Consider the following 13,439-nt stretch of genomic DNA (forward strand, 5'->3'; position numbering starts at 1 on the left):
CTATTATTATTATTTTTCCAGAGGATTCTGCCTCTGGGACAGAGATGGCAAATGGGAATGTGTGCCTGAATCTCAGCCATTACAGTGCAGATCATTGGGGGCTTAGTGCAAGCAGAGTGTCCTTAGTGGTTCAGATTGGGCATCAGCTTGTGAGCTGCACCTCTAAGCCTGAAAATGTATTGTGTCCCTGGGCAGAAATCTCCTGTGGCATGGTGGGGCAGACAGTGCGTCAAGTCACCATAATTAAAGCCACCAGAGCGCATTTGTCAGAGAACTAAGATCACACTCAGTGACTGTTTTTGCCATAAGGAAATTCTAACAGATATTGGTAGGGCAGTCATTGGAACTGGAAGGTCAGAGGGAATCATACCCCAAGTTGCACTGCTTAATGTCAGTCATTCTTAGCAGGCTTTTTCTCCTCCATACAATCTATAATTCAATCACGAAAAAAATGGGGGGGGGGGAAGGGAAAGTAGCAGCAGTCTTGACCTTTGTTTCCTCTTACAGGAAACAGCCAAAGGGTAATAATAGTTGAGGGATCAGGAGGTGTCCATAAGATATGCCCTCCCTGTGAAGAGCAAACAAAAAACAGCTCAGAAAGACTGTGGAGATGCTGCTAACCATAAGACCCTGCTCACGGCTTGTATTACATATGCCTTAGTTTCTCCGTGGATATTAGATTTAATTGGGTCAGCCAGGAAATTAGGGAATGAGTTTGAGGTCCTGAGGGAAAGGTGTTTGAAACCAGTGATATGAGGACAGCAACAAGAGGCAAAGTCATAACTTTGAAAAGTGTCACTTAGAAGGAACTATGCCTCTGCTTCATTGAACTGTTGGCTGAAATAAATACAACTGAATTCCCTTAGTTCCACTATAATGTTGTCTCAGTACCAGCAGGAGTCTATTTAAGAATACACTTACTTGCACAAATGAATATATAAAAAGAGCAAAGAAACAGCTCAAATGCCACTGCAGTAACACAAGGAAATCCAAAAAGACATCCAAGCATGCTTAGTGGTCATGTGCTGCCCTTGTGCTTTAGTTTTGTCCATATGCTTACTGCTGTCTGCCCAAACCATTTCTGTGAGGCAGAGGATTTTCCATTGAAGTTCTCCTGCTCGGTTCATCTGGTGAGATCGTAGTCTAGATTTTGCAATGCTGCAGTAAATAAATTGTGGTGAATCAACTAGGAAGACAATCCTGAGAACTTAATTATAAAAAACTTCTGAGACTCACATTCTGAGACTTTATAATGAAGAAAAAACAAGTATAATATGAGACTTGTGAATGAATAATCAGCAACAAAGACTGAACCTTACATGTTGAGATCTTAAAGCATTAACCTCAATTGTGCCTGAACTAAAAGGATCAGCAGTGTTAGCCAGTGCTGTACTCGGGTTGTCAGATCTCTGTATGGCTTATCCACTGTTAGGAGCGGTCAAAGCCCTGCACAGGATGGCCTGAGTATGAGCAGTGTGATGTGAACGTAGGACTGGAGGCCAGCAAACATTGAGTCTTAATCTTTCTTCTTGTCAATTTTCTTAGATGTCGTTAAACCTTTCTATGCCATTATAGGGTGTCATGAGGACTAATTTTTTCCTACTCATACGGTGGCTTGAGGACAAAATGTGCTTGTGCTGTGTGTAGGTGTACGGCTTTGGTAATATCCTTAGCTGGTATTGCTTAGTTAGAAATCTGAGCTTGTATATGGGCCAAGTGATTACACAGAAGCTTATTGCACTTTGCCTCTTGTGCTAGCATTTACAGCATAGCAAAGTTGCTGTGCAATGCTATCAGATTGGACTAGTTATGTATTTTATCCATTATGCATTAGTTCTTTCCACTGACTAAAACGGGCTTGGATTGGAAATTTGGTAGGGGCCAAAGCTGCCTTGCAACAGGCACTCAAACTGTGTGAGAAGACAATCTAATATTAAGCCTGACTATTCAAGCTATCAGGATCTGTAATTCTGTTTTCTGTTACAGACTTGAGTCACCTACGCGCGCATTGGTGATGGAGGCTCCAAAAGGCATCGAGATCAACGCCGAGGCTGGCAGCTTGAAGGCTACATGCAGGACAGAGCTCAGGCTGGAATCCAAAGATGGAGAGGTAGGCAAAGGACATCAAGCCCTACGGCAAAAACAAACCAAGTTACACACCTGCAGATTTGTAACTTTCTGACTGACTTAGGAGCTCCATATGCAATGCTGGTTTAAGAACAGTGGTGAAGCAGGCCTTCATAGCTTAGTTTCTGCTAGCAGTGATTGAACATATCATGCAAACACAACTCTCTCTCTCTGTGGAAAAGGCTGATTCATTATTTTTAAAGTGCTTGGATAATAGCATCTGTTGTTCAAGCAGATTTATGCAGTTGTAAAATACACAGTACTCATGAATTTTCTGTTTCCTTGTCACTTTAAAACAAGATTTACTTTGCCAACATCATTAAATCTTATCTCATGCATTCTTCTATAAGAAGAGCTTGACTCATCTGCATTGATCTGAAAAGCTTTTGTAGCTGATGTTTTCATTCTGGAAAGAAAGGGAACATTAGGAAACATAGGTCATTGCACTGGGGAAACTTCCAAAGGGGAAGAGAGAATAACTAAAAACTATATCACAAAGCAAAAGTAAAGTAAGATTTGAGTTAAGTGTCTTCTGGTGTCTCAGAAATACATGTGCACACAGTTCTTATCCCCTCCTCCCTCTACAATGGTGGAAGACACTGAAGGATGTGGCTGACAAACACATTGGGGAACCCAGCAAGAGCCTTGTCAGAAAGAACTTGTGTTGAATATGAGCCTCCTAGCAGCATGGTCCCAAGATTTCCTAATGATTTCCCATCTTTATATCAGATGTGATACATAAAATAGAAGTTTTACTGCAATTCCCTTTATTGCTATAGGTTTTTATTTTAAAATATTCCAAACCCAGACTAGGGAAAAGGAAAAAAAAAAAAAGAAGGGGGGTGGGTGACAGACTACAGTTGAAATCCAGGGCATTTCACTATTGCAAGCAATTGCCTTAATGTTTTTAACACTAATTTGCTTTTAAAGTGCATATGTTGACCTGTCTCTTTGAGGAGATTAGATGGTTCGATACTAAAACTGAAGTGGAGACTCCTACTGTAATTGCAAGATATGAGCAGATACTGTCAGTCCCACTGTAATACTCAGTTCTGCAGGTTATCTTACTGTGCTCTTCTCTGTAACATTAGAGCACTTTGCTGTAGCTGCCATGTGTCTAAGAGCTGCCAAACATTTATTTTAGCATCTTGTTCTACAAGAGGAAATTCAGACCAGAGACTGGTCTGTTACAGCATTGCAGTTGATTCCTAACATTCATAAAAATGCTCTCCACAGTCAGTGCTGCGAGTCTACAAGTATAAATGTAAATGGGATCCCAGTGCCAGAAGTGCCAGCGGAAGAGGGGAATTGTTGTTGTGCGCATGTGAACCGTATGCACTTCCCCACTAGCAATAGGGGTACTTAGGGCACACTGCTGGGCGCTGTGTGAGGAAAGTTAATCCAAAGACCGAGATGTCTCAGGAAGCTTCGAACCAAGAAAATGCAAGGGGCGGATTGCCAGATCAGCAGATAAAAAGCAGAGTTCTTGGGAGGCTCATGGTAAAGGCAGGTAATATGCTCACTCAGATTTACATCAGATTTTCCCCTTCATCCACGCTTAATACACTTGCTTGCTCAGTACAGTTTCTAGCACATCAGTTTTCCAAAGGAAGTTTCTTTAAACTCAAGGTCAAAAATAACAGCTCTCCACTAACGTGCTCTTTCTCTTTTTTTGTTTCCCCTTACAACTTCAGATAACGTTGAATTCTGCAAAAATCAAACTACCTAACTTGCCTCAAGGATCTTCCTCTTCTGCAGGGTCCAGGCAAAAAATCTACGAGCTCTGTGTGTGTCCCAATGGGAGGTTATTTTTGTCACAGGCAGGCACTAGCTCGACCTGCCAGATAAATACAAGTGTCTGCCTTTGAGAGACAATTTGCAGTGGGGCATCACAGGCAGCACAAAAGCCAATTCTGGTCTCACAGATTGCAGCTGCCAACTATTTTTACTAGAACACAGAAAGCCTATCAAAGACTTTTTTTGTGTGTGCGCGCGTGTGTGTGAATATATATATAAAATATATATATAAAATATATATATATATATATCCTCTGTGTAAAATGATGTTTCAGTACAAGGAATCCCAGGGTGACCCTGTTACATTTGTGTAGCATTTTTCTTTCCCACACCAAAATTTACTGATACAATCTGCTGAATTGGACTTGATGCTCCCCTGGACCTTTCTGCATTAAGATATTCTGATGATCACCCCTCATTATTGATCATATTCTCAGAGCAATGGGATTGCTGGCTCATCAGGACCATGGAACCGGTTTAAACCTAGCAACATAGAAAGGGGATAGTAGCATCTCTGATTACTTTTGCACCATTAAATCAGTGGCTTGAGAAAAACAAAATAGCCAGACATGCTGTACTGATGGCCTAGACTGATCCAAGATACCCGAGGTTAGATTAAACTCCTTAATTTTCACCTACAGTAGTGCTCCCTGCTGGGAAAAGTGAATTTCATTCCCTTGTTCTTCCCAGCCCTTGACCAGGGGAAAAGTCCAGATCTTCTCTCTGGAATAAATGTTATCTGAAAGGTGTCTAGATTAGTCTGTGCATGGCAAAGGATGTCTTGGGCTATTTGCATGGAACACAGTCTGCGAAGGACTGGTATTTGAGAGTCTCTTAAGGGAGCCCTTTCCACTTCTCAAGTAGGAGTTTTACAAACCAAGGGGAAATAACAAACACGTGAAGGTCACTGTCACTGGGAGAAAAATTAAATCAAAGCCAACTTAATCAACTTCTCTGAATTTTATATTGAAGATCTCTGAAGATATTATGCTCTTATCCAGTATCAACTGGAACACTAACCTGAAGACCTCTCCACATTAAGAAAACATTTTTTTTTGTATGTTGCAAATATCAGAGACGCTGACAGTGAAACTTTTTTTTTTCTTTAGAATTTATAAAGATCATAACAATGATTACTGGAAAGCAAGAGCTTTGGATGCTGGTTCCTCTAGAACATTAGCCCCAGAAGTTTTGTGGTTGAATCTTTTCATGGGTGCTTTTTTATATAATTAAGTCTAGGAGTCACTTCTGGGCAGGATAAAACATGAGATCTGATCTGGAAACATTATTTCCTCTGTTCAGATTTTGAAAAATAATGAGAAGAGCCCATATCATTGAATTCTGACCCATAATTGTATATAAAAAAATCCCTGAAAAACTAATGTTATAATTATCTCTAAAATACCTAGGTCCCAGTAAGTCTCGTGAGAGCAGCAAGGTTTCTAAGTCACTGAGATGCTTTTGAAAATATCACCTCATGTGCAAATATGACCGATCTGTCCCCGTCCTAATGATATCTAAGAAAAGCTGGCATTCTTTAAGCAATTTTCAAGATAAAATATAGCCAGCAGAGAAATATTTGGAAAAAAAATCAGCCAGTTTCTTTTTTACATATTTCCTTGTATTTTCTCGTGATCTGAAGAGTACCAGTTGTTATTGTTTCTTTAAATGAACAATTCTGACCAAATCCAAAAGGAGCTGGACTCGATGGAAAGTTTTCCATTGACTTTCATGGACTTTGAGTTAGATGTTGCTGCCTCACAAAGCAACAACCCTATAAAATTTGTACCTGATGGAGGATTGGATAAACTACATTTATATCAGTAATGTTATGTCAGATTAATTAATGAATTCAAACTGTCTGTTAATTAATGATTTCTGTAATTATTATGTCTTGAGTCAATGTTTGAATGCAAAGGGTCACCCAGGGTAACAATTGTATTGGGACACAGGACTATACCATCTCTGTTCAAAGAGGGGAATTGTGCCTATGCCTTAAGTCAATGCACTCAGCAAGGAGAAGCACATCATATTTATCTTGTTATTAAAACTAGTTTATTTGGGGGGAGGGACAGGAGGGTGTTGTCACCAGGTGTCTTGGGAAGTGGTTGTACAACACAAAACAGATATTAATGAAATGCATTAAGACTGTAGGGGCACCTAGTGTGATACAGATGTTTTTTACCATGTTAAATATAGCAAAATACTGTGTACATTACCTCTGGGACCACAACTGAAGTCCCATTCATAGTCCTACTTTTGCTGTAGAGTTTTTGCCCTGTGTCATTTTATGTGGATCACAAACCTTATAGCAAGCATGACCCGATTCATAAACAAATCCCGTGTGCAGAAGCGTGTGAGCTGTTGGGAAGAAATGTGCTGCACAAAGAGTCCTCGGTGCAGAGAAGTGGTTGCTTTAACCTTCCCTTCCCTCAGAGTTTTGATGCTAGAGGGAAACAGTTTTGAGTGCATGAACTGCCGCAGGAAGGACAGTGCTCCTGCAGTCCAGCGTTGCACCCAAGAGACAGGGCGGCTCAGTCTCCATCCCCTCACCCTCTGGCTGCTCTGCTGAGGATTTCTGTTCCAGGAACTGTTTTCAGTGCCCAGTGTTGTCAGCTGGGCTCTTGGATGAGATTATCACCTTCTTATTTCACGGAGGCCATGAAACTGCTTGAAGGTGTTCAGCCATATACCTTTTTTTTTGTGGATTTCAATAGGAAAGCTGTAAGGGAAGAGCCTTATGTGTCTGTGCCATCACTGTGAAAGACGAGGTGTTGCAGAAAGATTCGCTGAGGTGAATGAAAAGGTACCTTAAAGTCGACATAAGGGAATTCCTAATACTTCAATGTATTTTACAATCCTGTTTCTATCTTAAAAAGCATAAAATGATATGCTGTATCAGAAGACAAGGGTCTGTGTTAGAGAGATTGAACCCATATGGAGACTTGTGAATCGTTGGAGCCTCACTTCAATTTTAAGGCTATGATTTAGATGATACTGCATGCTCTTGGGTTAGCTACAGGATTAATCCCCTGCTGTTCAGCAAGTGACAAACCAGAGCAAACAGGACTGCATGTCTGAGGTCCCAAGGAAAAAAAAGTATTTTGTTTAAAAAGTAGCATACAGATATATCTAGTATCTCATGCTTCATAGCTTGTTGTACAGGGGCCACTGTGGAGACACTGACTCACCTGGGGAAAGACACGTGCATGAGACTGTCTTCCTCCTGCCTTGTTGGCAGCCCAATCAGCAGACATTTATTAAAGGGGATGTCTGTGCAGGGCTGCTCTTGCTGATCACCCAGATGATGTGACCCTAGTTAAGTTTAGGTTGCCTATTCATTACTCATAGTTGCTTTACCTGTATGAGTTGGTTTTCCTTAAGTCTGTTCAAATTAGAACCTTCCTGGCTGAAATTTTGTACATACGCTCTCTCTACCACGCTTAAAATACCAAAAATGCACAAAGGTTTGTGTATTTATGAATCAGGCCTGTAATTTAGTTCAGCCTTTACAAGTAAGGGAGAATGCATTTATTTCAGATAGGAATTTCATTTTACCTCCCAATGCAAAGGCAAGGCTGAGGTGGATGATGAATTTACTTCTACTGAGATCGATGGAAGAGATGTCAACAGCTTCGCTGCCTGCACTAGAACAGGCTCTTTACAGGTAGAAATTCAGGGCACTGATGCTAATGGAAACCCTGCCACTTATTTCAGTGGCTGGGGGCTGAACCCTGACTCTGCACTGTGTGCAATTCTGCATTGCAGCTATGTGCATTAAAAACACATTGAAATGCTAATCAAGCAACTGTGATACTAATGTCAATATACCTTAGGCAACCATGAATACCGCAGTTAAATGCTTTTGTGTATTTTAACTCTTAATTTTATAGGGCTTTGGGACTTTATTAAGTTTGCTTTAAATGCCACACTTTAGTAAGCAGTCAAGAAAATCACTGGCAGTGCTTACCTGTACACCAGTACCTTATCCTTGTGCAATATATGACCCTTCTGCTGTAATAAGTGAGTTAGGGTGTTCTGATTTGGTTTGGTTTGGCTTGGCTTGGTTTTTAAGCAAAAAGACTTTGCCATTAGCAAAAGCAGAGATCCTAATACTGATTCTAGAGCTGTATCTGTTCTCCGAGTTTCTTTCATTGGTTTTGGCTTTGTACACTTTTTCAAAGTTTATGTTTCCCAGCAGTCAGTGAAATGGTTAGCTTGACAGTATAAAGAAAATGCTAACAGTAAAGGAATAAGTGGAAGTGAGCAGCAATGAAAATGTGTGTAAGGCCTCTCCTAGGTATACACCATTAGAAAACTAAACGTGCAAGAGTGATTTATACTTGTTTCGCTCAATTGTGCTGTCAAACAGCTGCATTTTGAAAAGGAGGTTTTTTTGCTCCTTTAATCACAAACACCACAATATATGAAAAGAAAAAAGTTTAAGACATAAGCCTAAAAATACCATCTGTAGTATATGGTATAGCAACAGAATGATGTCTAAATCAAGAAAAAACTCCTTAGAAATTACTCCAAGGTTAAAGAGAGGTTCTTACGGATCTCGTGAAGATGTCAAATCAGTTAGTGTCATATCTAGTTTGGAATGACAGGCATCCTTAAAGGAAATTAGCTTTTGTTGTCATAAAATGCATGCACACACACACATACACATATATACATGTTCACATACACTTGTTTACAAAAAAAAAAAGCCAATTTCCTTCGTGTGTGTGTGTGTGTGTGTGTGTGTATTTACTGTTACAGCTTTAAATTTCACATTGCAAAGAAGAGTGAGGCAAAGACCAAAGACTTACAGAAATTCATCCCTTCCTAGTTGCCCTTGGTTCTGAAAGGCATTAACTTTAACGGTGCTTTTTAGACCTGGGCAGGAAGAGTACAGGTTTATTGCATGGCTGCATTTGAGAGAGAAAGTGGCAGGAAGATTTTAATTTTGTTAATGAGGAGAAAAGGAAATAATGTGAAATTATTTAAATGCATACGGAAGGTAGGGATATCTGGAACTTGAAAGATGAAGAAATATGGTACAGTATAAGAATTTTAAAAGATACTGTCCTAGGCTGAAAGTATAAATAAACGGAGTAAGTGTTATTGGCTGTTCACTTTATGTTCAAGCAGTAGCAGATGAGGAACTCTGGCAGGGTTAATGGAATTGTGGTGGATTTATCAAGAAGAGGCATGGTGCGCTCAGCTCCATTTCAGTGGCGACACTAAAAAGACCAGAGAGGCTGCTGTAGTAAGGCTATCTGAATCTTTAGTCTTAAGAATTCATAATTACCCTGCTCAGTATAGAAGCATAACTGTGTCATAATCCTTTCGTTTTTAAACGAAACGTACAGTGGAAACAAAAAAGTTAGAGGCTCTGCTCTTTTATTTTTATGGCTGACATTTTAAATTTCAAAATGTCATCATCCCGAATGCGCCTGAGCAAATGTAGGGAGCATTTCTGTGAAGCACTAGCAATCAGTATATCAGCACTTTTCGAATGTGAAAACAGCAGCTTTTTTATCCTCATTGTCATCGTTGTAGAGGCATGCAATCACAGTAACATTTAAGTTTTTCCCACTTTAACCTTTTCATCAGTTCTAAAACTGCTATGTAGTATTTTGGTAGCCAGTATTCTGCCCACGCACTGGGCCACGTTCAGGTGGCCTGCATCCTCCAGATCCCTGATCCTGGTGTTTCTCATTCTCTCGTGCTTCTGAAGACCAAAACCAAAGAGTAGGAAACATGGGGCAATGGCACATAAGCAGAAATTAGGCCTTCTGCATGGAAGCTGCAGTGTTTTCACAGCTGATGTAGCCAAGTCTATGGCTGTGATTGGAGGAGGGTTAAACACTGATGTTGCACTGATTACTGGATTATTCAGGCAAGAGTGGTGTGAATTAAATAAGACAGATAGAAAGGAAAGACAAGAAAAGGTAACAAATATTGCCCTAATCACAGCAGTGCCACAAACATCTTTGCTTACAATATTACATTTTAAATTAATATTGGCCATTTTCCTAAATATGCTATCAACTATGCTTGATTTTGCATGATGAAATTACTGTCACTGAAACCACTTACAGCTTGGGCTGTTTTTTTTAATATTGCTAGGGTGTCACTTCCATCTACAATAACCACAGTGGCTTGGGGCATGGATAGAAATTATAGTGAATGACTTGCATTTAGAAACTTTTAAATCTACTGAGGTTGAGATGCACACACTTATGCACATACAGCCCTGAAGCTTTATCATTTAAGAGTTTCTTGTCCTGCCACTTGAATTGTATTGTGCCCTTGTGAACAGTGACACACTTTCTTTATACAGGAAAAGATGGATATTTAAAGCTATAGGATTTTTATCTAAAGTGAAGAAGCAAATGCAATCATGGGCTACCACTGAGATTTCCTATCCAAGTCACTTTAAACTAGAGATGCAAGTTGCTTAAAAATTAATTTGCTACAAGTGCAATTCCTGCTGGAAAGCTATCACTGTTGTCGCTCTGAGGAAATGTCTCATCTTATTACAACCCAAAGTGCTGCAGTGGCTGTGAGTGTCTGTCACAAGCCTGCTGGTAGGTCAGGAGTGGTTTGCTGCCTGGTCAGAAGAAATGGAAGCTGCTTTGGGGCAACTGATCACCCTGGATAGGGTGAGATTTGTTAAGTTTTTAATCACTATTAAAAATAGGAAGGGTATGTCCATTATGAAACTATACATAAATCTTTGCTTGTCTTGCATTTAATTTGTTTAATTTTTCTGCCATAGAATCATAGAATTGGTGAGGTTGGAAGGGACCTCTGGAGATCATCTAGTCCAACCGCCCTGCTCAGCAGGGTCACCTAGAGCGTGTTAGACAGGGTTGCAGCCAGGCGGGCTTTGAATATCGCCAGAGAAGGAGACTCCACAATCTCTCTGGGCAACCTGGTCCAGTGCTAACATATAACAGAAAGTAAAAGAGGGAGAGCTTTGTGCAGAAGCTCTCTGCTACCAAAAGCTTAAGATAAAGACATGCAGTCTTAGGGGAAAAAAAAAAAAGACACTTTAGAGCCTTTCATCAGCTTCTTCCCAAATGGAAAGTCTCACCATTTCTAACACATTTGCTATTATAGGAACAGACCCATTGCAAGGCATAGGTCGTGTGCATCTTTGCATGTAACAGGCATTTAAAATTGCATTGTACTCTCACATTTTTGCCCCATTCAAAAGGCTTAACTGCTGATAAGAGATAAAGCTTTCTGAAGCCTGCTACTGCTAAATGCATTATCACTTTCTAGAGCAATGCAGTTTCTTTGGTCTTTTAAAGATTTCCTCATAACGGAGTCCTTGAAACATCTTGAGGCAGGCTCACACTGGAGAGCAAAGGAATAATTATTTGTGGGTGGTTCTATTTTTATCAAAGGCTGGATTATAGTTGAAAAAATGTTGCTGTTAGAGTTCCTCCCACACTTAGTTAGCTGCAAACACCACCTCCACCAATGCTGTAACTAGCTTTCTTACAGGATAGCTGCCGATAGAGGAAGGAGTTAGCGTCTTTCACTAAGAAAGAGCATGCCAATTATGTCTTCTTCTGGTCCTCCTCTGGATTTGTGCAGCTAACAGCTCTTGATAGCAATGCTAGTGATGTAATGGATAATAAAAAACTTTGGCAGTATTAATGATTTGACAGATTACATGTTCATGCAGTCTAAGTGGTATACGTAACAGTGATGATAAGTATTGGTTGCTGTCCTAACAAGCCACTGAACACCTTGTGAGCAGCAGTAGCAATGCCAGAAGGTGCAAGGGAATAGCTCTTGGAGCCACCTGTGCTTCCCACGTGGGAAGGCTGCGAGGTGGGGATGTCGGTGGGTGGCTTTGCCCTTTCTTCTTAGTCCCTGTCTCATGGTCTGGCCCTCCGAGCTGGGAACGGGAGCGAGGAGTGATGCTAGGTTGAGGGCCTAAGCTGGAGCAGTGGTACAGCGATCTGACTCTGTAGCTGGTGTAAGCCCGCCCTGCCGGAGGGTTTGGCACAGAAGGTTTTGAGCCTCCAGTGCAACTGGAAGGAGGAGTCTGGCTGCCCCGTTGAAATCCCAGCCGGGCTCTCCTCAGGGTGGCACGAGAACAGGACTTCTCAGGCCTCTGGGCTTTCCCTAAGGAAAAGGGCCTGGGTAAAGACCTGTGGCAAGTCCTGCCGTAGCTGGCAGCTCGGGCTGCTGCCTGACATGGTGCAGCTCTTCTCCTTGCCACCCCGTCCGGGGCGCTGGAGGCAAGCGCAGCTGGGGCCGGTGCAGGTGGAGCAGGGGCTCCCCATGCTGGGGCTGGGCTCTGCTGCTCTCTCTGGGTGTTAGATTGGGGCCATGCCACTGGCAGCAAGCGGCTGCAAGGTGCTGCTGGAGGGATTTGCTTTCTTGTGCCCTTTTGTGGGTTATCGGAGCGAGCACAGGAGGAAGGATTAACAAATCCTGCCCTTGCTCAGCAAAGTAAGAGCACACCAGAAGCCTCTTACAGAGCAGATCTGAGCAATTACCGTACACTGTGTTTGCTGAAGGCGGGTGCAGTTGATAGCGTTCACACGTGGATTTCTTTCTGGATGAGAGCTTTCCCTGAGCTGTGGGCCAGAGCTGGAGCTGGAGCTGAACTGTGCGGTAGTGTGGAAGCAAGGCTGGGGCTGACCTGCTGGATCTGACTCAGCTCCTTTTTAAATTCTTTTTCTTTTTTTCTCCCCAGAACTTCTTTTAATTCTTTGCCTTGTGTGAGTGGTGGTGCTCAAATGCTGATAGAATTGTTGATGTTAACCCGATAAATGCTCCATGTAGGTAAAACCAACAGCAAAACAACTTTCTGTGAGACTTGAAGCAAAAGCCCATTCACCTACAACTATAGCATAAAAGGCCTGACCCATATGCTATAGCAGTTTTCATCTGTGATGATAAAATACCTTGTCTGACCTCTACTCTGATAACCACCAATGACCTTGATAGTGTGAAGAGGACAAAATGAAGTCTTATCACAGTTCTCATTAAGAAATTCAGATTGGTTTGGCTTTTTTTTTCTTTTTAATTTATGTATGTGTGTGGTTGTGTGGGAAAATATACAGCTTTTTTTGTATCATATAGCATCAATCCTTGCACACTCTATGCAAAATTTTGTAAGCATTGCAATAATGCTATGAATTACACAAGGAACTATTTTAACTTTATTACACTTTCTGTATAAAAAAACAAATTTGTATTTAAATGATTTCAATTGCAATCTTGTAAAATATATTAATAAAATAATGATTGTTAAGAAGGAAAGAGGCGTAAGTCTTTTTTCTCTGAGCATGGTGAACATAAATAGGAGCTCAAACCGACATTGGTCTGCCAGAGTTGGCCGACTGGAGCAACATAGCGAGCCATTCTGCAGCATCAAATCCCTAGGTATGTTCAGGGCAAAAATGCTCCAGAAGAGACAACCAGTATCTCTGCAGGTTGCTGTCCGAAAAAAAAATGCCAAAAAAATTAATCTCCCCTTTGTTAGAGGTTGAGTTTAC

General features: G+C 41.1%; 1 protein-coding gene across 10 annotated transcripts in view; it reads left to right on the top strand.

The window, feature by feature from the left end:
• Positions 1-13,203, top strand: part of SGCD (sarcoglycan delta) — a 359,895-nt gene extending 346,692 nt beyond the window's left edge. For all 10 annotated transcript variants that reach the window (XM_062587001.1, XM_062587000.1, XM_062587006.1 and 7 more), the window contains 2 exons: positions 1,987-2,110; positions 3,822-13,203. In XM_062587001.1, coding sequence (XP_062442985.1) covers positions 1,987-2,110; positions 3,822-3,995 — 298 coding nt within the window. In that variant the 3' untranslated portion in view covers positions 3,996-13,203. The remainder of the gene's footprint in view (positions 1-1,986; positions 2,111-3,821) is intronic.
• The last annotated feature ends 236 nt before the right edge of the window (positions 13,204-13,439 follow it).

The sequence above is a fragment of the Rhea pennata genome, chromosome 14 (genome assembly GCF_028389875.1).
Source record: "Rhea pennata isolate bPtePen1 chromosome 14, bPtePen1.pri, whole genome shotgun sequence".
In the NCBI taxonomy this organism is placed as follows: Eukaryota; Metazoa; Chordata; class Aves; order Rheiformes; family Rheidae; genus Rhea; species Rhea pennata.